The sequence below is a fragment of the Micromys minutus genome (assembly GCF_963924665.1).
Source record: "Micromys minutus genome assembly, chromosome: 25".
In the NCBI taxonomy this organism is placed as follows: Eukaryota; Metazoa; Chordata; class Mammalia; order Rodentia; family Muridae; genus Micromys; species Micromys minutus.
Window position 1 is genome coordinate 2,141,980 of NC_137960.1, and position 26,493 is coordinate 2,168,472.

Genomic DNA, 26,493 nt, shown 5'->3' on the forward strand with positions numbered 1-26,493 from the left:
CAGGTGGAGATCGGGGTGGGGTTTCCCTTGGTGGCTGTGGGCGGGCGGCTAGAGGCGGGAGCTGGACCTGGGGGCGGGGGCGAGCTGGGGTCTCTGAGCTGCCAAGGTGGCCAGGGGCACACAGTAGCAGCCACCGAGGAACAAGCAGCACTGACAAGCAGAGGTGCTCCTACAACGAACGGCACCTTGCTATACATGGAGCTGGGGCGCTGAAAGCTGCTGACATCCCAGGGTCTTGGTTCCGAGGCTCAGCTGGCTTCTGTCTACTGTCAGCACCAGGACTGCCTGGGGTCTGGCATTCTGAGCCATGGAGCGGTGCAGCCGCTGCCACCGCCTCCTTTTGCTTCTACCTCTGCTGCTGGGTCTGAGCGCTGCCCCGGGAAGGGCAGGTAAGAGGAGCCCTACCTGTAACATCTGCCTGGAAGGGACTTCTGGTGCCTGAAGTAGGAGCGTCTGAGCCTTCAGAAAGGAATTTGGGTACCAGGGCTTAGATGAGGGGTATAAAACTTTGGTTCCCTAGGGCCAGTATAGGACCGTCTCCCTCCTTGAAATGACTGGCGGAGGGCAGGTGATGCCAGCCAACAGACCACAGCCCAGAGCCTGAGTAGGCTAGATTCCTGGTTTGGGTCCTCAGAAGGACCCGAGCTGGCCAAAGCCAGTTTTGTCCAGGCTTTGCTGATGTCAGGGTAATGAATACCAGGGCTGATAGGTGAAGGAAATGGGGTGAACATCTGTAGGTTGGAACCTAGAAGGCTAGGGAAGAAAGCTACCTCCACTGTCCCTTCCTCTTTGGGTCCCCCAACCCCTCCCTGTGCCCTGGATGCTGCCACGCGGCTGGCTCTAGGGAGCTCAGGGGCTGGCTGCCAACAGGACGGGCCGCTGGACAGGCCAGGATCAGGTGTCTGAGGCCAGAGCCAACTCTTTGCATTCCTGCCCCTCCCCCTCCGGCCAACAGGACTCCCCTGGGACCCTGGTGTCCATTGGCCCCATCTTTCCCCTTTTTACCTCCAGAAGGGAAAGGCTCCTAGAAAAGACGATCTGATAACTGGGTCTAAGCAGGAAGGAACCAATCCTGGAATACGTGTGTGTGTGTGTGTGTGTGTGTGTGTGTGTGTGTGTGTGTGTGTTTCATGTTTCCTCTGTTCAAGAGAGAAAATAGGCAGAATGATAGTATAAAGGATCTAGATTAGACCAAAGAAAGAGCAGAAAGACATGATGTTTACAGAGTCTAGGCAAGGGGGCTGGCCAAGATAACTGTCTCCTAATTGGGAACTGAATGGGTGGAGGAGGGACTCCAGGGAGATGGGTAACTAAGAATTCCTAAGAGTGTAGGACAGGGCATTTGGGGGCACAGGGGATAGATGGAGTGGCAGTGGATCTAAGACAGTAGGGTTAGTATGTGGCTTGAGGTGGGCAGGCCTGTGAGGATGGTGTGGAACTGTCCTCCTTTGGGTTTTGGTGAGGGTGGGGACCTCCAAATTTTACTTTTCCTGGGGTCTCTGTGAGTCTCTGTGTCTGTCTCCCTCACCATAGTCTCTCAAAGCTGCCCTTGTGTGTCAGTGTTTGCGAAGCTGCCACACTTTGGGGCCAGGCTCCTTGGGGGCGGGGGAAGGTCGCGGTTTCCTCGGCTCCTGGACTCAAAGGGCCTTTTTTCTCCTGCCTACCCCACCTCATCCACCCCACCCAGCTCTGCTCTCCGGACTGCCCTGGCCTCCGCCCCGCCCACACTCCTACCAACACTTTGCAAGCACTCTCTGTGGGAGCTCTCCCTGTGGAAACGGTGTGGGAGTTTGGGAGCCCGCTTTCTTTCTTTCGGCTTTCACTTTCCACCACGTTTGAGCCCAGGAAGCTGAAATCTAAGGAGACCTGGCTGATAGCCTGTGGCTTTAATCTTTGAATCAGGTGGTGGGGGATGGCACGGCAAGACAGTGGTTCCAGGTGTCCAGGGCTTGCCTGAGGTTTGGGCAAGAACTCTGATAGCATCTACAGATGTGTGGCTTGGGGCCCTGGACCTGCTCCTGGTCTGTGTGGCAGCTTCAGTTTCCCCTTCCCCCTCTTGGAACCCATTTGCCAAGTCTGAGGGCCCAGGCTTCTGCCACCTTATTCTTATATGCCCTTTCTTAGCACAGGCAGAGTTGCCCCTGCCCCCACCTCAACTCAGTCTCTGTGGCAACTGGAAGACCTCTCCTACAGCCGCTTCTCTGCCTCCCCTGTGCCCAGGATGATCGATTGCCCAGATGTTGTTTGTGTTAGACACCAAGTAGATGCCAGGAAACCAAAGACTGGGAGATACAGAAAAGGAGGGAGAGGGGGAAAAAGGGAAAGAAAAGGGTGACCGGGGTCTGGGAGATGGGAAAACTAAAGAGAGGGGGTGAGAGGGTCCAGCAGGTGTACAGACGACGGGGGGGGGGGGCAGAGGGTAGGGGAGGTGGAATGAGCAGGGAATCAAAGTGAGAGCTTAGCAGAGATTCACAGCCGAGACAGAGACCCTGAGTCTGAGACACAGATGCTGGGAGGGGGAGGGGAGAGAGCATGGAGTTGCATGCCCTCTGGGTAGGTGTGCCTCTACCACCACCGCCGCCGCCCCCCCCCCACAACCAGGTCACATTGTTTCCCACCCATATAGGTCCCTTTAGGAGAATGTAAGCAGGATGTGTTTTAACTCCTGACTCTCCCAGGTGCACCCTCTGTGGACGTGCTACGTGCCCTGAGGTTCCCCTCCCTTCCTGATGGTGTTCGGAAATCAAAAGGGGTCTGTCCAGCTGACGTGGCTTACCGCGTGGCACGACCTGCCCAGCTCAGTGCACCCACCCGCCAGCTCTTCCCAGGTTTGGTCCGAGAGATGGGGAGGTGGTGAAACGAGGTTTGGGATCTCTCTGCCTCTCACCCGTTTGTGTATCTCTTTCTCTCTGGGGTACCAGGAGGCTTTCCCAAAGATTTCTCTCTGCTGACTGTTCTCCGGACCCGCCCTGGCCTTCAGGCTCCCCTCTTGACTCTATACAGTGCCCAGGGAGTCCAGCAACTGGGCCTGGAGCTCGGTCGCCCTGTCCGCTTTCTATATGAGGACCAGAGGGGACGGCCACAAGCCTCCGCTCAGCCCATCTTCCGAGGCCTCAGCCTAGCAGATGGCAAGTAAGTCACGTTGTCCCTTTGGGCTGCCTGACCCACACCTTTGGTGGAAAGTGACAGATAGCTCCCAGTTTCTAAACTGAGGACCTCTACTGGACCTTTGGGAATACTTAGCCACCTCCTGAGCTTGTCACTTCCTGATCAGTATCTGGGAATTAGAATAAAAAGTTACTTGCTGGTACACTGGGAGAGTTACTTAACTTTTTTTACCTTCAGTTTCTATGTCTGTAAGACAAAGATCATCACATATGACATACCAAGTAGAACATGCTTGCTGGTGCCCATGATGCTTGCTTGATTGGTACCTGCACATAAGCCCATGTACCGTGTGTGTGCCCGGTACCAGTACACATGCCAGGAAAAGGTGTCAATTCCCAGGGACTAGAGTTACAGGTGGTTGTAAACCACCATATAGGTGCTGGGATTTGAACTCAAACCCTCTGAAAGAGCAGCAAGTGTTCTTAACAGCTGAGCCATCATCTCTCCAGCCCACCATTGCGATTCTTAGCCCATTATCTTGGCCACGTCTGTTTCCTGGCCCAGCTCTGTTGACTTCCCGCTTTCACAGGTTAAGTCATATGAACTTCTTGCCCCACAATTAGGTGGCACCATGTGGCGGTGGCTGTGAAGGGCCAGTCTGTCACTCTCATTGTGGACTGTAAGAAGCGAGTTACCAGGCTCCTTCCCCGAAGTGTGCATCCGGTGTTGGACACCCACGGGGTGGTGATCTTTGGCGCGCACATCCTCGATGATGAAGTCTTTGAAGTAAGTACAGCAGCAGTCCAAGGAGGGAGATTCTGTCCCCATACCCCGTGACCATGCTTCAGGCTCCAGCTTCCTAGGCTTAAGCCTTCGGTTGTCTTCCCATGTTTCCTTTTATTTCCGTTTCTTGTCTTCAGGGTGGACAGCAAAAGACCCCCTTATATAGATATACCTGACAGCTAGTTATTCGGTCATTACCTGTTCACCAATCAATCTATCCCTTCATCCAATTTGCTTGTTCATCCACATGCCCCGCTATCCAGTCACTCACAGATAACCTCTCGTGCATGTGTCCACCGCAGCTCATGCACCCAGCCAGACTCCTATTCACAGACACCCGCTGACCGACCTGCGGATGCACGCACCGCCTGTTCCTCTCTGAGCTCCCCCATTCATCTCTCCATCATTTTTTCCCCTCACCTCTGCAGGGTGATGTTCAGGAGCTCCTCATTGTCCCAGGCGTCCAAGCCGCCTATCAGTCTTGTGGGCAGAAGGATCTGGAATGTGAGAGAGAACAGAGGGACGGATCTCAGACTCAGAAGCCTCACAGAGCCCAGAGATCTCCAAAGAAGGAGCCAGCAAGACTTCATAGGCCACAGAGTCAGGAGCCCCAGCAGCAGGTGAGGGGGTCGGGCAAATAGATTGCAGGTGGGGAGGACATCAGGCTTCTTGGGGCAGTCCCCCACAGTGGTCAGTCTTCTTGGTAGTCTGTAGCTGTTCTTCCCCTTCCCACCATGCCCTCCTCCCAGTCCTCAGTCATCAGCCTTTTTATTTTCATTTAAAAATAAAAAGGATATAAGGATCCCTGGCAGGAGCTGCATGCCCCTTGCTGTGTGGTATCTTCTTCCTGTCTGCCTTGGGGTTCCTATCTCTTTTCTGAATTAAGAGATTGGGAGACAATAGGGGGACAGGTGAGCCCCAAGGAGGAGGAGGTGGAGGAGGATGTGGAGGAGGAGGAGGTGGAGGAGGAGGTGGAGGAGGAGGAGGTGGAGGTGGAGGAGGAGGAGGGGGCCAGTGAATAGAGCTGAAGTGTCAGTGTGGTACCAGGGGCTTGGGGGGTATAGGGAAGGACTAGGCCTGAGGGAATCTCGAGGGTACAGTGGGAAGAGGGATGGAAGTCTGGGTTGGGGGGGCCTGGGAGTTTGGGGTGGCAAATGTGTTCTTGGGACAGTCTGAAGACTAAAGGGTCAATCTCTTAATCATGTCTGCTTCTATCCACACGGGGAACCCATTTCCTCTTCTCTCTCCGCCCCCCACCCCCTTGTCCCTCTCTCTCCCTTGCTCTGAGTCTCTCTCACTTTTCCTCTGTTCTCCAACCCTACACCCCTTTCCCAACCTCCTCACTGTCACCTTATGCCCTCCACCCTGAACCTCCCATACTGTCTGTCCCCCTCCCTGCTCCCAGCCCACTGAGTCTCTCTACTATGACTACGAACCCCCCTATTACGATGTGATGACTACAGGGACAGCCCCTGATTATCAGGTAACCTTGAGGGTCCCCTTCACCTCTCCCCTCTACCCCCCCCAGCACCTCTGATCAGTGTCCTCTGTGCTAAGCCCCCATCGTACCCCAGATTCTGGGACAGACACTAGATTATTATGGAGGTTCACTTGCTCACTGCCTGCCCCCCTATTTCTCCACTGCAGCGTCCTCAGAGCTCCAACCACAGGGCTCCCCCTCCCCCTAGAGGGCATCGGACCCCTCCCCGAAAGTCTAACCCTCCTGCCAAGAGGTCAACAGCCAGGCAGGCGTCCCCCTCACCAGCCCGGAGGCCCTCTCCAGCTGGAGGTTCTGGCAAAACCCTCGGCCAGCCTCCCCCCTCCCGACACCCAGCTCGACGGGCAGCTTCCCCCACTGCCAGGGCTCCCCCCAGGACCAGAGGCAGCAGTTATCGGCAGGTAGAACGGGGCATCCAGATCTTTGCCCCCAACTTATAGACAATGGAGATTGATTCTCCTCAAACTGTCTTCCTCAAAGGGGCTGCAAGATCTGAGATTTCCTCCACCCCATCCCAGATCCTCCCAGTGGTGAGGATAGATGCAGCTTTGCTTTCTTTCCTGCTAATTTCTCACCGCCCCCCACTGCTCTCCTCCTTTCCTTGGGGCTAGTACCCCACCCCAGGTGAAGAGGATGGAGTCCTGGAGTCCAGCCCCTTGCCATTCCTTGAAGAGGTAACTTCATCCCAGCCTTATCCCAGCTGAGGCCCCGTAGCCCCATAGCATCTTGATGAGCCACACCTCCCTGGCCGGAGGGCTCTTTATGTATCTACTTAAGACTTTTCCTGTCACTCTAGATCTCTATGTACTTGTCTAAGTGTGGTCAGTTCTTCTGGTGTCAATGGCATCCTCACTGCATTTTGACTCTGAAGTAGATTCTCCATGTTGGTGTTAAGTGAGCTCCTCCCTGTGCCACGGTGACATTCTTGGGTCCCTTTTCTGTCCAGCACTCTCACTTTTTTCTCTCTATCGTTGGTCTTGGACTCCTCGTCTGTCATATGTCTGTGGACTGTCCTGTGTCCAGCCCTCCGGCCATCCTTCTTGTTTACCACTGTTTCCTCCAACCACACTCATTTTCAAACATCCACTTTGTGGTCAGTAGTCATTTTGTTTCCATTCAATGCCTTCCTCTTGATCCCGTGGGGGAGAACACCCCACTCCCAGTGACCCTCAGGATCCTTTGGACTAGAAATAATCAAACCCTGGGGCCCACAGGACATCTGCTCTCAGGGCTAATGCCTCCATTTATCCTTCCTCCCTCCTGGTCCTTGGGAAGGAGCAGACAGATCTCCAGGTCCCCCCAACAGCTGACAGTTTCCAGACAAAGGAATATGGGGAGGGAGGCACAGACCCCCCAGCAGGGTTCTACGATTACACCTATGGCTATGGGGATGATTATCGTGAAGAGACTGAGCTTGGCCCTGCCCTCTCTGCGGAGACAGCTCACTCAGGAGCCGTAAGTGGAAGCAGCTCCTGGTCCATCCTTTGACATCAGGGGGCGCTATATGGATTGCTTCCTGTTTGATCCTTGTTGGCTGTGGGCTACTTCCTGTTTGATCCTTGTTGGCTGTGGGCTACTTCCTATTGGTTTGTCACATTCTCTTCACATGAGATGTCTGTGTTGCCTGAGATGATCACTTTCTGCTTGCCCAATGTCTTAGCCTGTGGCTCCCTGTAGATCCGTTGTCTGAAGCAACTGGACTTTTTCAATCCCACACCACTTCCTTTCTTTTTTGGCCACTCCTTATCTAAATTGAGATGGATGTTATAAATCTGTTTATCAATAAGCAACCGCCTGTGTCTGGCACCCATCTGTCTCATTCATCTCCTGCTCAAAACAACCTTGTGTCCATGGTGACACCAGAGCTCCTAGCTTCCCGTGTGACATTTTCCAACCTTTGTGGCCACTTCTGATCTGTATCTCTCTGTCTTCTGTAGCCTTAATGTCCCTCTGGGTGACTGTGTGAGGCTGAACTAAAGGGACTGTTTGTGTTCTGATCTTCTTGATGTCCTGTGTCAGTTTTCTTTGACAATGAGCCACTCCTGGGTCCCTCAGATTATCAGAATTAGAAGGACATCCATTGTGGATCCAGACATTTATCATAGCCACTTCCTGTGAGTCCTCACCCCGATGTTGGTGTTTTTTCTGGATCCTGCCTTTCATCGTCTCAATTCTGTTTGCAAGAGTCACTCTCTGTTTGCTTTTCTGAATTTCTTTTCTCCCTTGATCATGGTAGCCATGTTGTTTTTGAAAGTCCACTTCCTGGATTCTTTTTTTCTCGACTGCTTCCTTTCTCTCTGAGCACTTCCTGTTTGTTCACTGTGTTTTCTAGCCATCTTGGCCATGTTTAATTTTTCTTGGCTCTGGCATAAGTCTTGCTTCCAAGTGGGTGTCCCTTTGTTTGTCTCCTCAGTGATTTCCCCAGGTCTTCAACCCCTGGCCATTAGACGGCTTCCCATCGGCTCCGCTCTGTCTTGTGCCTGTCCTGCTGTCAAGGCTGCTTTGCCTCCTGCTGCCGCCTAACACTGTGCCCTGCCCATCCCTTATAGCCACTCTTGCTACCTTCACCTTGTGCTGCTCTCTGAGTATTTGGGGTTGGGCTGGGATTTGGGACTGGATCATACCTAACTGGCCAAGATAGGGTGGAAGGGAGCATTCTGAAGGTCTTCTTAGTGGGAAGTTGAGGTGGTAACAAATGACCTTCATCCTCTCTGTAGCTATCTTCGTTCGGTCTGGTCTAGAGCTCAGGGTGGGAATTGGGGTGGAAGAGTGGGGGAGGGACTGGTTGACTTAAAGGGGGAAGAGGTGGTTAGGGAGGAGAGAGGTTTGCTGGGAAGGCTGCTAGGGAATTATGGGAGTTACTTCTAAGGTTTAGGTAAGGTTTAGCTGTATTTTTCCAAAATGTAGTTGGGAAGCTAGAATTTGGGATATCAGTAACAATGGCTTTCTAAATCGCCTTTTTGTGTGTGTTTTGCCTGTACACATGCACACATACACACACACGAGTGTCTATATGTATATGTACACCACATGCATACTTGATGCCTATGGAGGTCAGAGGATCCTCTAGAACTGGAGTCAGATGGTGTGAGCCACCATGTGAGTGCTGGGAACCAAATCTGGGTTCTTTGCGAGAACAAGTGCTCCTAACTGCTGAGCCATCTTTGCAGCCCCTCTGGGCATTTTAACGTGTAACCCTTACATTAAATAAACTTCTATACATCAGGGCACATACACTTTTATTTTCTGGAGATTAAACCCATGGCTTTTAAAATCAGATTCTTATCTGGTTCCCTACCTTACACCCAAGAAATAAACCTACCCAGTACTTGACAAGTGGGGTAAGGATGGAGAAGCATCTAAGAATTCCTGGAGTCAGAGGGAGCCCTTGCAGGCAGGATAGGGTTTGGAATCCAGAAAGGGGGAAGGCTCTTAGGGCAGCAGCACGTGCTCGCTTTGGTGGACCAGGGACCGGGGTTAAAGTTTGGAGGTGGTGTGCAGATCCTGTGAGTGGAGGCTGGAGTTGAGGTGGGGCAATCCTAGTCCTGGCTGTTCACAGGCCCCACTGGGGGTTACATGTATGTCTCTCTCAGGTTGCCCACGGACCCCGGGGGCTAAAGGGAGAGAAGGGAGAGCCCGCAGTGCTGGAGCCTGTAAGTCACACTGGCCACAGGACTGAGGGAGGTAGCTCGGAGAAGGAAATAATGGGGTAGGTGCTGGTCCCTTGGCCTCTGACTCTGGATACCTGACTCCACAGGGTATGTTCGTAGAGGGACCTCCAGGCCCAGAAGGTCCGGCGGTAAGTACATTATATTAGCAGCCCCTTCTTTTGCTAGAGGCATTTCCAGCAGGCACTTCTGTGGCTTGCCTAGGTACATGTACATGCAGGTCTGCACTCTAAAGAGTCTTCCAATCCAAGCTCCAGATTCCTCATGCCCCGCCCCTTCTGTCTGCTGTGCACACCTGACTTCCCTTCTTTTGTTCCTCAGGGATTAGCTGGACCCCCTGGCATCCAGGGGAACCCAGGCCCAGTTGGGGACCCTGGTGAAAGGGTGAGTGAGTGCTTTGGGGAGTGGGGTACCTGCAGAGTAGCCGCTTGGACCCCTGGGGTGTTTGCTGTGCTCAACAATTCTTTATCAGTTGGCTAATTAAAGACTTGATTATGCTACCCATAAACTAAAGTGTGAAGGCACTCTCTGATCCCAGAGAACATAACCTAGTACCTCCCTCCATTTTTCTTCATAGGGTAGAGCATTCAAGAGAGACTTAGAGATGTCTATGTTGGTCCTATAGGGAAGGATCTCAAAATGATGTCACACCCATAACATGCTCCTGGCTCCCTCTTATTCTTATTCTTTCCCCCTCAGGGTCCCCCTGGCCGGGCAGGGCTCCCTGGATCAGATGGACCCCCTGGTCCTCCTGGCACATCTCTGATGCTCCCAGTGAGTTATCTTCTGGGCTTTGAAACAGGTTCGGGGTTGGGGGTGTTGGGTTGTTTCACCAAGAAGGCTGTGGAGGAAAAGCTGAGCACCATGGTGCACACCTGAAGTCTCAGCGCATGGGCCGTGACCGCAGGAGTTGGAGCTCATAGCATCAGCTGAAGTGGTGGATCTTAGGGGGCGGGAAGAGTACAGTCTCTTTAGACCTGGAACCAAACATAGGTCATCTAAAGCAGGGCAGAGAGATCTCACGGCTTAGGAGAAGGACCAGAGGAGGGTCTCAAAGTGGCTACAGAGGGAAGAAGGGTGGAGGACATGAGATTCTAGAAGCCCCTGAATGCTGATCCAGAGCCAGGCCACACACTGCGAAGCATCTCTGGCTTGGAGGGCACTTGGATTTTTTTGGAAGGAAACTTGAATCTTCTGTTGCCTCTTAGTTCCGGTTTGGCAGCAGTGGGGGTGACAAGGGCCCTGTGGTGGCAGCCCAGGAGGCCCAGGCCCAGGCAATTCTGCAGCAGGCACGGGTAAGCAGGGGTAGGGGGCAGGGGTGTGGTCCTGGTAAAGGGAGGTGTGTAGTGGAAAGGGAAGATGCTTGGGAGGGGCTCTGGGAAGCCCAGTGTGAAGAGAGGGTGAGTTTTCTTAGGCTGAGGGGAGATGAGGAAGAGTAAAGGTCATGGGGCGAAGATTAGGACGGGCAAACCTGAGGCTGGGGTTCTCTCACATTGCCTCCCTCTCGCCCCTTCTGTCTCTCCTGCTTTTCTAGCTGGCCCTCCGTGGGCCCCCTGGCCCCATGGGATACACGGGCCGCCCTGGACCGTTGGTGAGTGAGTTGGGTGTTAAAATAGAGTCTCTGTGTACACAGATGTAGATAGCTCTGTAAAGACCAGGTCAGAAGGTGTCTTGCTTCTCTGGCGGGGAGACGAGGTGGGGGCTGAGGTCACTGTTGGTTGTGTCTTTTCAAGAGGCCATCTTCTCTCTCACAGGGTCAGCCTGGGAGCCCTGGCTTGAAGGGAGAATCTGGAGACCTGGGCCCACAGGTGACAAACCCCACATCTTATTTTCAGCCCATTGGTTCTCCTCTGCCTATTAACCATACCCATCTCTCCCCTTACTAGGGACCCAGAGGACCTCAGGGCCTCACAGGCCCTCCTGGCAAAGCTGGGCGAAGGGTGAGTCCTCTAGGAATGGAAATGGAGTTAGGAGGAGAGGGGACCCTGTCCCTTCTCGCTCTCACACATGCTTTGCACCCCCAGGGCCGAGCAGGTGCTGATGGAGCCCGTGGGATGCCCGGAGAACCTGGTGTGAAGGTAGCTTCCTGTGAGGCCTGTATCTGCCTTCCCCCCCTCCCCCAGGGCTCACCAGTTTCTCATGGAATACAGTCCCTCCTCATTTAGGACAGCGTAGGAAGGGATGGGACAGGGCTGGACCCTCAGTTTAATTTTTCCTTCCTAGGGTGACCGAGGTTTTGATGGACTTCCAGGGCTGCCTGGCGAGAAGGGACAAAGGGTGAGTGTGAAGAGAGCTAACTATAGTGATGGGGACAGGCCTCTAGAGGGGAGGTCTTGAGACCTCAGAGGAAGTCAAGGAGACTGGGAGCTCAGGGAAGGGATCAGTATCTGCCCCTATGGGCGACCTGAGGTCCCCTTTCACTGTTCCCTCCGTTTCCAGGGTGATACAGGTGCTCAGGGCCTTCCTGGGCCTCCTGGCGAGGATGGAGAGAGGGTAAGTGCCTTGGTCAGGGAAGGGACCGGACTCTAGAGAAGCCTAGAAGGCCAGGTGGATTCATTCAGTACGCCTTCCTTCTCCAGGGTGACGATGGAGAGATTGGGCCTCGGGGGCTGCCTGGAGAGTCAGTGAGTGTCTGGGATGCTCTTGGGAGGCCACTGGAAGCAATGGGTACAAAAGGGAACACATTTCCATGTCACCTGCTGACTCTGTCCCTGTCAACTCTGAATGCAGGGACCTAGAGGACTCCTTGGCCCTAAAGGCCCGCCTGGTATCCCTGGGCCTCCGGTAAGTGACATCCTGGCTTCCAGCCCTGACCTTACCCCTGATCTTTCCAACTCCCCATCCTTCCTGACACTCTCTCATTTCCACTCCTGGAGCCCCTGCTCTAACTTTCCCCCAAGAAGCACTTGCTGTGCACCAGGTCTGACTGTAGCCAAACACAACAAAAATCCTTAAGAAAAAACAAGCCCTCAAACCCACAGACCCACACCCTGCAGATCTGGGCTGGCTGTGCCAGTCTGGGTTTGGGATGAATGTGCAGTCTGATGGGGTGTCTGCTGACCACCCTCTGGGATGACCAGGCTTCCCAGAAACCACAGTGCTCCTGGCCTGGCCCCAGCTTCCAGCCTGCTTACCCTGTCTTGTATTTCAGGGAGTCCGAGGCATGGATGGTCCCCATGGCCCCAAAGGGAGCTTGGTGAGTGATTGGCAGAGAGAACCCACCCCCCTTTCCCTGCAAGTCCCTACACAAGGATTGCCATAGAGAACCAGCCCCTTGCTCTACAAATTTCCACCCAGACTTGTTGGCTGCCATTTTGAACCCCTTTCTGTTTCCTGCCCTATCCTCTGCACTGCCCTTGAAACTTTCTGTCCTCTCTGTTTTGTCACCATCTTCTGGCCCCTGCCTGACCCCTATCTGACCCCTGCCTGACCCCTGTCTGACCCCTGCCTGACCTCTGCCTGGGCCTCGGTCTGGCCCTCTCTGGCTGCTTGTTTCTAGGGACCTCAAGGAGAGCCTGGACCTCCTGGACAACAGGGCACTCCTGGAACCCAGGTGAGTGGTCCTGCTTACCCGTCTTCCCAAGCTTAGTGACACCACCTTCCTTGCACAGGCCACACTCTGGGTGGGGACAGGGCACTGGGCACTCGTGCTCCAGCACTTACTGAGGATTTAGAGAACGGCTCAGCCCTGAGGCTCCGTGTCTTCTCTTTCTCCACATGCAGGGCCTCCCCGGACCTCAGGGTGCCGTTGGACCTCATGGAGAGAAGGTGGGTGACTGACTCTCAGGGCATCGAGTTCTAGGGATGGGCAAGGAGTGTGTCTTTCTCCCCTGGGACTTTAGCTGTGGAGAACTAATTTCTCTAGTGAGCATGCCCTTCCTTCCTCCTGCAGGGTCCTCGTGGGAAACCTGGGCTCCCTGGCATGCCTGGGTCAGATGGACTCCCGGTGAGTGATCCTTACCTTTATTCTCCCCAAGTATGCGTCCTGCGAGCCGGCTGCCCAGTGTGTACCTTTTGCTGGAAGGTGCTGGAAGGGTGCTCATGGGGACCACCATGAGGTTCTTGCTGTGTCTGCTGAAAGCAGTTTGGGTTGGAAGAGCGCAAGGGCTCTTGGGCATTGACAAGGTCCAGCAGTTACATGCTCTGCCTCCTTTTTGCAGGGTCACCCAGGAAAGGAAGGTCCCCCTGGAACCAAAGGGAACCAGGTGAGACCCTCCATACCTCCTTTTACCATCTCAGGGTGTCTTCCAACTGGGGAGGGGATGCTGGGAGATCTTTGGGTCTCCTGTCTCACCCAGTGTGCTTGCTGTGTTTCCATCTCTCCCTCCCCTGAGGCCCCTCCTAAGTCCTCTTTCTTCTTGCAGGGCCCCTCCGGACCACAGGGTCCTTTAGGATACCCAGGCCCTCGAGGCGTCAAGGTAACTGTACCAGGGAATAAGGTAGGAAAGCTCAGTGCTCTAACCTACTGACCTCTCTATCTATACCCTCCTCCTAATTCTAGGGTGTGGACGGAATCCGAGGCCTGAAGGGCCATAAGGGTGAAAAGGTAAGCCACGATCCTCCTCCTGCCCTCCTTTCCCTCAGTGCTCCCCTGCCCTCCTCTCTTCCTCAGTGCTCCCCTGCCCTCCTCTCTTCCTCAGTGCTCCCCTGCCCTCCTCTCTTCCTCAGTGCTCCCCTGCCCTCCTCTCAGTGCTCCCCTGCCCTCCTCTCTCAGTGCTCCCCCTGCCCTCCTCTCTCCCTCAGTGCTCCCCTGCCCTCCTCTCTCCCTCAGTGCTCCCCTGCCCTCCTCTCTTTCTCAGTGCTCCCCTGCCCTCCTCTCCCTCAGTGCTCCCCCTGCCCTCCTCTCTTCCTCAGTGCTCCCCTGCCCTCCTCTCTTCCTCAGTGTTCCCCTGCCCTCCTCTTCCTCAGTGCTCCCCTGCCCTCCTCTCTCAGTGCTCCCCTGCCCTCCTCTCTCAGTGCTCTCCCTGCCCTCCTCTCTTCCTCAGTGCTCCCCTGCCCTCCTCTCTCTCAGTGCTCCCCCCACCCTCCTCTCTCCCTTAATGCTCCCACTGCTCTTCTCTCATCCTCAGTGCTCCCCCTGCCCTCCTCTCTTCCTCAATGCTCCCCTGCCCTCCTCTCTCTCAGTGCTCCCCCTGCCCTCGTCTCTTCCTCAGTGCTCCCCTGCCCTCCTCTCTTCCTCAGTGCTCCCCCTGCTCTTCTCTCTTCCTCAGTGCTCCCCTGCCCTCCTCTCAGTGCTCCCCTGCCCTCCTCTCTCAGTGCTCCCCCTGCCCTCCTCTCTCCCTCAGTGCTCCCCTGCCCTCCTCTCTCCCTCAGTGCTCCCCTGCCCTCCTCTCTTCCTCAGTGCTCCCCTGCCCTCCTCTCCCTCAGTGCTCCCCCTGCCCTCCTCTCTTCCTCAGTGCTCCCCTGCCCTCCTCTCTTCCTCAGTGTTCCCCTGCCCTCCTCTTCCTCAGTGCTCCCCTGCCCTCCTCTCTCAGTGCTCCCCTGCCCTCCTCTCTCAGTGCTCCCCTGCCCTCCTCTCTCAGTGCTCTCCCTGCCCTCCTCTCTTCCTCAGTGCTCCCCTGCCCTCATCTCCCTCAGTGCTCCCCTGCCCTCCTCTCAGTGCTCCCCTGCCCTCCTCTCTCAGTGCTCCCCCTGCCCTCCTCTCTCCCTCAGTGCTCCCCTGCCCTCCTCTCTCTCAGTGCTCCCCCCGCCCTCCTCTCTCCCTTAATGCTCCCACTGCTCTTCTCTCATCCTCAGTGCTCCCCCTGCCCTCCTCTCTTCCTCAATGCTCCCCTGCCCTCCTCTCTCTCAGTGCTCCCCCTGCCCTCGTCTCTTCCTCAGTGCTCCCCTGCCCTCCTCTCTTCCTCAGTGCTCCCCCTGCTCTTCTCTCTTCCTCAGTGCTCCCCCTGCCCTCCTCTTTTCCTCAGTGATTTTTTTGCTCTTCTCTCTTCTGCAGTGCTCCCCCTGCCCTCCTCTCTTCCTCAGTGCTCCCCCTGCCTTCCTTTTTTCCTTGGTGATCCCTCTGCTCTTCTCTCTTCCTCAGTGATCCCTCTGCTCTTCTCTCTCCCTCAGTGCTCCCCTGCCCTCCTCTCTTCCTCAGTGCTCCCCCTGCCTTTCTTTCTTCCTCAGTGCTCCCCCTGCTCTTCTCTCTTCTGCAGTGCTCCCCCTGCCTTTCTTTCTCCCTTAGTGCTCCCCTGCCCTCCCTCTCCCTCAGTGCTCCATCTGTCCTCTCATCTCTGAAATCTACCCTTTACCCATGTCCCCAGACCTCACCCAGCTCCCCTGCCCTTTACCTTCTGTGGTGCCTTCTGACCTTTGTCTTTCTCAGGGCGAAGATGGCTTTCCTGGGTTCAAAGGTGACACAGGCGTGAAAGGAGACAGGGTAAGTAGATGTCCGTCCCCACCCAGTTCCCCAGCTCCTGTCCTCCATTTTAGGCCGTCCTGTGCTCCCTTGAGATGGAAGATTTCCCTCCATTTCCTTGCCCCGCTTAGAGCTGGGTCCCAGGGAGATGGCAGCCACAGTTGGCCACATTGCTCCCTCCAGTCACCGCCTCTGCGTGTGGGAATCGCTGTCCTGCAGTGTCCTCTCAGACACCTGCCAATCCCGGCCAGCTTGCTGGTTCCTACCTTTCTACCGAGGGCGTAGACCATCTCTGTCCCCGACACCCACCACCCACTTTCCTCTCAGGGCGAGGTTGGAGTCCCTGGTTCCAGGGGAGAAGACGGCCCTGAGGGGCCGAAAGGGCGCACTGGACCTACTGGAGACCCGGGGCCCACTGGGCTCATGGGCGAGAAGGTAATGGGACGAAGCAGATGGAGAAAAGTGTACCTTGGTCACTGAGTCGGGTGGGACACCGACTGCCAACTAGAAGTTGGTGGCTCAGCCAAAGATGGTTGTGAACTAACTGTGCTTCTGGGCATGGTGTCTGTGGGTGCCCGCTGCTTGAGGTGGGTGCATAGGAAAAATTATTGATATGGCAGGCACAGGGGGGACGCGGGGGCACAAGCTGGGGTGAGAATGTGGGGAGGGGAATCGAGGAGGAAGGGAGGACGTAGCCCTGTCCTGTCTGTCCCACAAGTGGCCCCATGGCAGTCAGCTTTCTAGATGAAGCTTGTGGGGGACATTAAGATGGCTGTGAACCCAGTGAAGGGCAGAGCCGTTCTATGAGCAACAGAACCCCTGTTCCCTACAACAGCTCTGCGTCCTCCTGGGCAAGATGGTGCCTGGAGCACTAGGAGGAAAGGATCTTGGGGAGGAGCTGGGCTGGTGCTCCCCCTCAGGGAGGGGAGAGGCCTGTGAGAGAGGCCTGTGAGAGAGCTGGGGAGGTGGGTCTGGAGAGGGGGCAGGAGCAGTTGTGGAGACAGAGGAGCTGAGATGCAGACATGGGCTCGGGGAACCCTTGGGACACCGAAGAAGCCAGGAAGAGGGCAGGGCTTCTGCGGGGAGTCTTGCTGTTTAGTGTCTGCGGCTCCTGTCTTCCCTAATTGCATTCTGTCCTTCCACAGGGCAAGCTAGGTGTTCCTGGTCTGCCTGGCTACCCCGGACGCCAGGGTCCCAAGGTGCTGTGATGCCTCATTTCTGTCCCTCTTTGTTGCCCTTTCTTGACCTCTGACCCCAGGAACCATATACAAGTGGGGCTCCCTAGAGAGGTTTTAACTGACAGACTCCCTTTGTATAGATGAGAAATAGAGACCTGTGGGGTGGTGGGGCTCTTCCTAAGGGAACCTGTTTGTTGGCGCAGCCTAGGCAGTGCCATTGCTGCCTTGATGGCCTCTTTCCACCGGCTTTGGCCTTGTCCAGGCGCCTCCCCCCTTACCTCCTTCTTTCTCTCCAGGGATCCCTGGGTTTCCCCGGTTTTCCTGGAGCCAGTGGAGAGAAGGGAGCTCGGGTAAGCTGGGGAGGGAAAGGATGCATAGGGAGGAGCAGAGGGGGCTGGGAGAGCACCGTGGGGGTCTTGCCTTACATAATGCTTGCTTGACTTTATTCTCACCAGGGCCTGTCTGGGAAATCAGGACCTCGGGGAGAACGGGGCCCCACGGTGAGTGCTGTGGGCAGACGCCCTTTACAAATGGCTCAAGATCAAAGAGGGCTGGGCAGTGCTCAGTTGGTAGAATACAGTAGTGTGTGCACAGTCCTGTGTTCATCCCAGTACACTATAGTGTGCACAGCCCTGGGCTCTTCCCAGTACACTATAGTGTGTGCACAGCCCTGGGCTCATCCCAGTACACTATAGTGTGTGCACAGCCTGTGTTCATCCCAGTACACTATAGTGTGTGCACAGCCTGTGTTCATCCCAGTACACTATAGTGTGTGCACAGCCTGTGTTCATCCCAGTACACTATAGTGTGCACAGCCTGGGCTCATCCCAGTACACTATAGTGTGCACAGCCTGGGTTCATCCTAGTGCTGCACGAGCTGAGTGTGGCCAGGTACAATCAGGTAGAAGCAAGATCAGATGTTCAAGATCACCCTCAGCAACGTGCTGAACGCCTCAAGTCTAAAGGATGTTTCTAACATCCCCCTCTGTCCACCTAGGGTCCAAGGGGTCAGCGGGGACCTCGGGGTGCCACTGGGAAGTCCGGAGCTAAGGTGAGTGGGCTCTGAGAGGCTGTATCTGTCTCCTGATGCTGAGCCTCCGCACTCTTTCTCTCCCGTGGGGATGCCTGATGAACACCCGTCTCACTCCCTAACTTCATCTTCCTCACAGGGAACGTCAGGTGGCGATGGTCCCCATGGGCCACCTGGAGAGAGGGTGAGTGTGGCGCAATGCTCTGCTATCCGTGTTCCCTGGGGAAGAAACATGTGCTCCTCTTTCCAGAACCTACCCTCCACTCATCCCATTTCCGTCTCTAGGGTCTTCCTGGACCTCAAGGCCCCAATGGATTTCCCGGCCCCAAAGGGCCCCCGGTAAGGTGGTCCACATCACTCCCTCTCCCTCGTTCTTCTTCCATGTCAAGAGTCCCTCTGACCCCAAACCTTCCTTCCAGGGCCCCGCAGGGAAGGACGGGCTGCCAGGACACCCAGGCCAGAGAGGAGAAGTGGTGAGTGATTCCAGGGGTGTGGGTGAGGAGGGGCTTGGGTCCTGCTGATCCGCTGCCCTGGTGCTTCCTCCAGGAGCATAAGACTTGGGGCTGCCCCACTTTCACCCACCCTTGTTCTGTCCAGCTCTGACTTTGCCCTGGCTCTCCTCAGGGATTCCAAGGGAAGACCGGACCCCCAGGCCCGCCTGGAGTGGTGGGACCTCAGGTATGTTTCCCCCAGGAGAGAATGCACCCCAGACTGAAGTTAGGGCCTCCTCCCCCAGTAATTCGGCTCTGCGCCACCTGTTTGCCTGGGCAGAGACCCCGAATTTCAGCTTTTTCCTGGGTTTCTCTCTCTCTCTCTTTGAGAAGTTCCCTAACTGTGACACAAGGTGGCGTGATCACTCCACACTGGGGATGGCGGCGGCCCTAGCGGCGGCCAGGAGAGCATCAACAATTTCCCCGCGGCTTTGGGCACAATTGAGGGGTCCTAGATTGTCACTTTGGGGGATGCACAGTGGGATCTCAGGGGAGACAGAGCTGAGTTTAGACTTCTTTCCCCAGGGAGCAGCAGGAGAAAGTGGTCCCATGGGGGAGAGAGGTCACCCTGGCCCCCCAGGACCTCCTGGAGAGCAAGGACTGCCTGGAACAGCTGGGAAGGAAGGGACCAAGGTCAGTGAGGGGCTGTCGGAGAGGAGTTGGGGGGGCTGCAAGGAATGGGCCAGTGTGGCTCTGAGTGACTAGAATCTCTGTTCAAATTATGGCTTATCCCTTCCTTTCATTTCAGGGTGACCCTGGTCCCCCTGGGTCCCCAGGGAAGGATGGTCCTGCTGGTCTGAGAGGCTTTCCAGGGGAGCGAGGCCTCCCAGGCACTGCTGTGAGTGTGTGACCCCCCAAAGTCAGCAGCCTATGGATACCGTCACTCACCGCCTGGTCCCCTTGATATTACACCCCGCTTTCTCTCACTGAGCCTACATCTCCCCAAAGCCCACACTTCCCAGCATGTCTTTTGAGGTCCCATGCCTGTGCATTCTTACCTTCTCGCTCACCTCTTACCCTAAATCTGGTTCACAGGGCGGACCCGGCTTGAAGGGAAATGAAGGTCCAGCTGGCCCTCCTGGCCCTGCAGTGAGTCTGGGGCTCCTGAGAGGCAGTGGTGAGGGAGGATTCTGGGAAAGTTGTGGCAGGAACCATGGGCCTAGGCATGAGGGAATCTGGGGTAGGTCAGGATGCATTCAACTTTCTGTTGTCCTGAGATCTATGGTCATGGGTCCTGGGGACTTCCTTCCTGGAGGGTCTGACCCCATCTCTCTCTCAGGGCTCTCCTGGTGAGCGAGGTGCAGCAGGAGCAGGGGGCCCCATTGGTCCCCCGGGGCGTCCAGGCCCACAAGGTCCCCCTGGAGCAGCGGGAGAAAAGGGCGTGCCGGTGAGCATGGGACAGGAGGCTGTGAGCTGGGTCCTGAGGGACGGTGGCAGCCAACATGTCTTGTGGGGGGAACTTGAAGGCGAGGTCCCGTCCGAGCAGTTACCTCTTCCCTCGTTCTGTGCAGGGTGAGAAAGGCCCTATTGGTCCCACTGGTCGTGATGGGGTGCAGGGCCCCGTGGGGCTTCCTGGTCCTGCGGGACCCCCGGGTGTGGCTGGAGAGGATGGAGACAAGGTGAGGGGACCCAAACCTACCGATGTGTCTGATCCCCCCATGTGAGACTGCTGACCTCCTGACCTCTATCTAGTTTGCATATCTCCTTCCTCATCTCTCTCATTACCTTCCCCTGCAGGGTGAGGTGGGAGACCCTGGACAGAAGGGAACCAAAGGCAACAAGGGTGAACATGTAAGTGTCCACGACCTTGACCCTTGACCTCCTGGCCTTTAACTTCATCCCTTGTGCTCACCCCCTCCCAACCTCCGTCTGTCCTGGCATCTCTGACTTCTCCTTTCGTCCTAGGGCCCTCCTGGGCCTCCTGGTCCCATCGGTCCTGTGGGGCAACCTGGAGCTGCGGTGAGAGCCTGTGGATTTCCACAGAACCCCACTCCCCCCTGGACTCTAGCCTGCCTCAGTTGTCACACTTGCGTCTGGTGCTCAAGTCTGTGTGGGTTTATAGATGGAGGGCAGCTGACCCCTGACCTACCATGTGTCCTTGTCCCTGCTCCAGGGAGCTGATGGCGAGCCTGGAGCTCGGGGGCCTCAGGGACACTTTGGAGCCAAAGGCGACGAAGGAACAAGGGGGTTCAATGGACCCCCAGGACCCATTGGCCTACAGGTGAGCAGGGCTAGGGACAGGGCCTGAGAGATGGGGCTCAGAGTGGTCCTGTGAGCACCTGCCAGTCAGCTGCTGCTGCAGGGCTGAGGGCTGTCACCTGGGTCTGTACTTCCTGTTTCTGCACAGGGCCTGCCAGGACCTTCCGGGGAGAAGGGAGAAACAGGAGACGTGGGGCCGATGGTGAGTGCAGCCCTCACCTGCCCAACCCCTCAACCCCAGCCAGTCTCCAGTTCCTCCACTGCAGACCTCAGGCTTGCATGCAGCCCCACCATCTGCCCTCTGCCTACATCTCTGCTCACCCACCCTGCGCATCCTCCTCTCCCTCCCTTCCCCATCCTGATGCATTCATGCCCCACCCACACAGGGACCTCCTGGCCCTCCAGGACCTCGAGGCCCAGCTGGACCCAATGGTGCTGATGTGAGTCAACTCATCCTCTGCCTTCTTTTCACTAGACCATAACCCTCGTCCCTTCTCAGACACCAAGAGGAGCCCCACAATGCTGGGACCCTTCCTCCCCACTGGGCTCTCAGCCTCTGTACCCCCTAATAAATGACTATTCTCCTCTTCCAGGGCCCACAAGGTCCCCCTGGAGGTGTTGGAAACTTGGGTCCCCCTGGAGAGAAGGTAACTGGGGAGGGGTGAATATCCAGTCTTGATGGGGTGAGGGTTAGGTTTCTGCCTATTCTTGACTGAGATGTGGGAAACTTCGATACTCCTTTGTCCGCAGGGTGAACCGGGGGAGTCAGGGTCTCCAGGTGTCCAGGGTGAGCCGGGCGTCAAGGTGAGTGACAGCTCTTAGGCCTTGCTTTCTAACCCCATTGTGCTCTGTCTCCTTCTGGGACCTCCACAGCCAAGGAGCTCCTTGTTTGATCTCTGGGCTGAAGGAGCCCAGCCACCATTTCCCTGAGGGGGGAGGGGCCAGGACACTCCCTATTGGCCTGACTCTGACTGTCCATTGTCATCAAGTGACCGAGGGGTGGCTGAGGCTGTCTTGAGAGTGACCAGCTCCTTGACCCTCGACTCACTCTTCAGGGCCCACGTGGAGAGCGTGGTGAGAAAGGAGAGTCTGGGCAGGCGGGAGAGGCTGGACCACCAGGGCCCAAAGGCCCTACAGGCGATGATGGCCCCAAGGGAAACCCTGTGAGTTTGGGGAAAGAAAGGAGCTCTGGGAATGGGAGACCCTGGAATACTGGGATGTGTGGCATCAGCACTTTGGAATGTGGGGACCCAAGGATGGGGTGATGCCTGGGAGGGAGGTTGTGGAAATGTAGTCTCCTGGGGACCAGTGCAGAGGGAAGGGGGGGATGAGTCCGGGAAGAGGGGCACAGGAGAGACTCTTCCAAGGGTGAGGAGTATGTGTGTGTATGTGTGTCCATGGACCCTGAAAGACCTTAGGGAGCTGGGGTGCTGACCTTGTTCTCCCTCTGAATTAGGGTCCTGTTGGCTTTCCTGGGGACCCTGGCCCCCCCGGAGAAGCTGGCCCACGGGTAAGTAATATCTGTGGAGGGATAGAGGCTAAGATGGTGGCTCTTTGTCAGTTGGCCTCTGTGTGGTAGGTGGGCCTGGGTCTCGAGGAGCCAGGAATCGGCAGGGTGATTCAGCAGATGGCAGGAGTGAATCTTGGCTGAGATGTCAGCCATCTTGGGGACCCTCCTCTGACATTGTTTCACCCCTTCAGGGCCAGGATGGTGCTAAGGGAGACCGAGGCGAAGATGGCGAGCCAGGGCAGCCTGTGAGTAACCAGCTCTCTTTCCCTGTACCTGACCTGAGGTCTCTTGACTGAGGCTTACTTTCTTCCTGTCTTCCCTCCCTAGGGATCCCCTGGTCCCACGGGGGAGAACGGGCCACCTGGACCCCTTGGAAAGCGGGTAAGTTGATCCGGCTGCCCGTTCCTGGGTTGGGTGGATGGAAGGGAGGCAGTGGTAGGTGATGGGCAGGGAGATGCTGGTATCTGGTTATCTTTGGCATGGTTGGTACCCTGGGTGTTTTTGTCCCGGGGCTTTGGTCTGTGTTACTTACTGACGTATCAAGATGGACACAGGATGCAGGGCTTAACCTCTTAGTTTGCTGAAGCAAGCAGGGGCTCTTCACCATGGGAGTGAGGTTGTTTTAACAATGGGTGTGGTTGCTCCTGTGTTCACTCTCTGTGTGTACCTATGTATGCCCATGTGTGTGCATGTACATGTATGTGTGCAAGGATGGGAGGGCTGAACTGAGTTAGGCTGGCTACCATCTTATTTCTTTCCCTCTCTCTTCTTCAGGGACCTGCTGGCACTCCTGGTCCAGAGGGACGGCAAGGAGAGAAGGGAGCCAAGGTAACAGAGAGGCCACCCTGGGTGCTGGGACTTAGCCCACGTTCTCCTCCCCAGACTTACCTCCAGATGCTTTCCCCATGTCCACCTCTCCCACAATGAGCCCCTGCCCATGTTCCTGAGCCCTAACCTTTCTGCCTTACACCCCCGTCTCCTCCTCTGCCTTTGAGGACAAGTTCTTTCTGTGTGTTTCAGGGGGACCCTGGTGCTGTGGGGGCCCCAGGAAAGACAGGCCCCGTGGGTCCTGCAGGCCCAGCAGGAAAGCCTGGCCCTGATGGTCTTCGGGGGCTCCCTGGCTCAGTGGTGAGTTGCAGTGTGAAGGATCTGGGAGAAGGGTGCTGGCCTCTGGCAGTGTGTAATGTAACAACAATTCTACCAACCCTGGGGTGCTCTTTCTAATCTATAGGGTCAGCAAGGCCGCCCTGGAGCCACAGGCCAGGCTGGGCCCCCAGGTCCCGTGGTAAGTGACTGGTTATATGGGTGGGTGGGTCCCCTGCACTGGGCTAGAGCCAGGGAGGGAATAGAAGGTGAACTTGGATCCACCTCTAAGGAGAATGACTTCCTCTCTCCCCACAGGGACCCCCAGGGCTTCCTGGCCTCCGGGGTGATGCTGGAGCCAAGGGGGAGAAGGTAAGAGAAGATACGGGGTCACACACCTCAGCCTCAGATCCCACAGGGATGCCTGGTGTGGTCCTCCCGTGCCCAGACCTCGGGTTATTATTCACAGGACCATTCCAAGCTGGAGCTTTCTCCAGAGCCGTGTCTGTCTCCCTTTCTCCTCTCCCTTCCTCATCTGAGTACATTTGTTTAGTATCCTAATGGCCACCTTTCTCCTTATCCAGGGTCACCCAGGCCTCATTGGACTGATTGGGCCGACCGGAGAGCAAGGCGAGAAGGGTGACCGGGGTCTTCCTGGCCCTCAGGGCTCACCCGGACAGAAGGGAGAGACGGTGGGCACAGGATGTGGCTCAGATGTCTGGGGTGGGTGGGGACTGGTCTGTGGGGTGGACAGATTGAGGGACCCAGCCTCCCCTATGCTGTTCTAGGGTATCCCAGGAGCATCTGGCCCCATCGGTCCTGGAGGGCCTCCTGGCCTGCCCGTAAGTACCCCATCTTCTCCTCTCAGTCCTGTGGCTTACTGCAGACTAACTGCCCAGTCCCCTGTCCCACAGTTCTCTCTTCTCTAAGTCTCTGTGCCTTTCCTGAGCTCCCCTTCTGTTCATTTACAGGGACCCTCTGGCCCCAAAGGAGCCAAAGGAGCCACAGTGAGTGATGTGTTAGCCTTGATCTTTGCCCTCCCTGAGCTGCCCCCAACCCTGTCTCTCCAGGGCTGCCTCACACAGGCTCAGAGGAGATCCCTCATTTCTGCCTAGAGACCAATTTGACCTGACCTTGAGCCTGTGCTTGACCTCTTGACCTTATTAATTCCTATGTTAGGGCCCAGCTGGACCCAAAGGAGAGAAAGGCGTTCAGGGCCCTCCAGGACACCCGGTGAGTGAGGAGTGACCGGCACAGGCGGTGCTCTGGCTGTAAGCATTCCATTGTACCTGCCCTTTACTCTCACTGGGACCTCACTGTGCCCTCTCTGTCCCCACCCAGGGTCCCCCGGGCGAGGTGATCCAGCCACTGCCCATTCAGATGCCCAAGAAGACCCGCCGCTCCGTGGACGGAAGCAAACTGATGCAGGATGAGGAGGCTGTGTCCGCCGGCGGCGCCCCAGGCAGTCCTGCAGGGCTAGAGGAGATCTTTGGCTCACTGGACTCCCTGCGGGAGGAGATTGAGCAGATGAGGCGGCCGACGGGGACCCAGGACAGCCCTGCTCGCACCTGCCAGGACTTGAAGCTGTGCCACCCTGAGCTTCCTGACGGTCAGCACCAGCCTCTGGCCGGGGCTCTGCAGAGTGGCTGCTGGGAATGGGGATCTTAGGGAAGGTGCTGGAGTGGGGTGAAGGCTTCAGGGTCCTAGCAGCTGACAGAGCTCCACCTGTGAGTGCTAGTGTCGATGAGAGTAGACACACACACACACACACACACACACCTGAATTCATAGATGGCTACACATCACAGTCCTTCCTGGGGAAGCCCAGAGTCAGTCCTGGAGATACAGCTGCCATTCAGAGGTTGGGAGGGCCGCCAGGTGCTGATGTCTGAGGTAGGGTGAAGCTTACAGAGCTGTATGTGGGAAAACTGGGGGACTGGGCTGTGGGTCTGTCCGGGGCTCTGGGGCAAAGCAGAGAAGGAAGCCTGAAGATTGAGGAGTATCTTGGATGGTGAGACCTCCGTGACCTTGACCTTCATGTTCTCCTACAGGAGAGTACTGGGTTGACCCCAACCAGGGCTGTGCTCGGGATGCCTTCCGGGTGTTCTGCAACTTTACAGCAGGAGGGGAGACTTGTGTCACACCCAGGGATGATGTCACACAGGTGCGAGATGTTGGCCCTCCATCTGCCCACCCTTGTTCATCCTGTCCCCGGACCTTTGATGCTTCCTTTGTCACGTTTCCGTGGATCCCAAGACTGCAGACTTTGCCAGTCCGTACCCTGTCTGTGGCTGCTCCCCAGAGTGTTCACTGCTACCCTGGACTCTTCTTTCTCTCCAGTTCTCCTATGTGGACTCCGAAGGCTCCCCTGTGGGCGTGGTCCAGCTTACCTTCCTGCGGCTGCTCAGCGTCTCTGCCCACCAGGATGTCTCCTACCCTTGCTCTGTGGTATCCCAGGATGGTCCCCTGAAACTCCGAGGGGCCAATGAGGATGAGCTGAGCCCTGAGACCAGTCCTTATGTCAAGGAGTTCAGAGATGGCTGTCAGGTGGGAACCAGAAATGCCGGGTGGGTGGTAGGTCCCAGATTTGGGGTACAGGAAGATGGGGAGACACTTTCAATGAGATGCCTAGGAACCAGTAGGCGGGAGTACAGCTTCCTGGTGCCAGATGCACCTGAGGGGAGGGTGCGAAAAATGGGAGTCAAGCTTGTGTAGGCTGGTGTGTGTGCACACACTTGCTTTACATGGCGTTATACAAGCTCCTGCAACTGTGGACGTTCAGATGCCCAGCAGAGGCACACGGAGGTTACAAACATGCCTTGAGAGTGGGTGCACACTGACATACATCCAGAATCACCTGCATATGGTCAGGATTCTCAGAGGAGAGGGAGCCTGGGGCTGAGGTCAGGGGTCCATGCTCACAGACCTTTCTTCCCTGTCCCCTGTGAAGACCCAGCAAGGCCGGACGGTGATGGAGGTGCGCACGCCTGTGCTGGAGCAGCTGCCCGTGCTGGATGCTTCCTTCTCAGACCTGGGGACCCCTACAAGACGGGGAGGGGTGCTTCTGGGGCCCGTCTGTTTCATGGGCTAGGCCTGTCTCTGACCCTGTCAACCAAAGCCAGGTCCACCTGGAGTCACACAACATGGACCCCACGCCGCCTCTTGTGAGGATCCCTCGTTGTCTAGAGGGCCTTGGGCCAGGGCACCTCAAGCCTCAAGTCAGGGGCAGCACCCAGCTGTGGGGTGAGCTGGGATGCCCGGACAGCCCAGGGGAAGGGTGGTACCTGGGCTTCAGCTCTCCCACTTATGACCCATTAGAGAGCTGAGACCGTTATTTAAAACACTTCCCTGTCACCCCAAATAAGTGGAAGAGAAAGGACACTGTGTATTTTGTATTTAAAAAATAATTATATTAATTATTTAAAGAGTGGAAGAACAAAGTAACAAAGAAGATAGAGAACTGCCAAAAATCCCAGCAGATATTGGGGACAGGTGCTACAAGGGTGGGCCGGCCCCCCATCCTCCCTCAGGGTTTTCCTTAGTGCTTGTGGGTGTGGCTTCCTAGGATGAACTGTTTCCTCCTCTCCTACCTGAGGCACTGAGAA

General features: G+C 56.3%; 1 protein-coding gene across 1 annotated transcript; it reads left to right on the plus strand.

Annotated features, from left to right (window-relative positions):
* Positions 1-307: 307 nt before the first annotated feature.
* COL11A2 (collagen type XI alpha 2 chain) lies at positions 308-25,979 on the plus strand (the record flags this gene model as incomplete). The annotated part of the gene is made up of 66 exons (XM_080938344.1): positions 308-389; positions 2,679-2,828; positions 2,922-3,132; positions 3,732-3,894; positions 4,320-4,511; positions 5,297-5,374; positions 6,001-6,063; positions 6,665-6,844; positions 8,983-9,042; positions 9,147-9,188; positions 9,379-9,441; positions 9,757-9,831; positions 10,266-10,352; positions 10,592-10,648; positions 10,812-10,865; positions 10,944-10,997; positions 11,082-11,135; positions 11,281-11,334; positions 11,497-11,550; positions 11,637-11,681; positions 11,788-11,841; positions 12,209-12,253; positions 12,557-12,610; positions 12,781-12,825; positions 12,950-13,003; positions 13,218-13,262; positions 13,422-13,475; positions 13,559-13,603; positions 15,365-15,418; positions 15,725-15,832; positions 16,543-16,596; positions 16,872-16,925; positions 17,031-17,075; positions 17,573-17,626; positions 17,745-17,789; positions 17,891-17,944; positions 18,025-18,078; positions 18,230-18,283; positions 18,622-18,729; positions 18,845-18,934; positions 19,132-19,185; positions 19,376-19,483; positions 19,608-19,715; positions 19,834-19,887; positions 20,002-20,055; positions 20,210-20,317; positions 20,444-20,497; positions 20,682-20,735; positions 20,889-20,942; positions 21,046-21,099; positions 21,351-21,458; positions 21,752-21,805; positions 21,997-22,050; positions 22,133-22,186; positions 22,580-22,633; positions 22,826-22,933; positions 23,037-23,090; positions 23,207-23,260; positions 23,473-23,580; positions 23,677-23,730; positions 23,860-23,895; positions 24,068-24,121; positions 24,230-24,497; positions 24,940-25,052; positions 25,229-25,435; positions 25,839-25,979. The coding sequence occupies 66 exons, from the start codon at positions 308-310 to the stop codon at positions 25,977-25,979; spliced, it is 5,211 nt and encodes a 1,736-aa protein (XP_080794470.1).
* Positions 25,980-26,493: the final 514 nt, after the last annotated feature.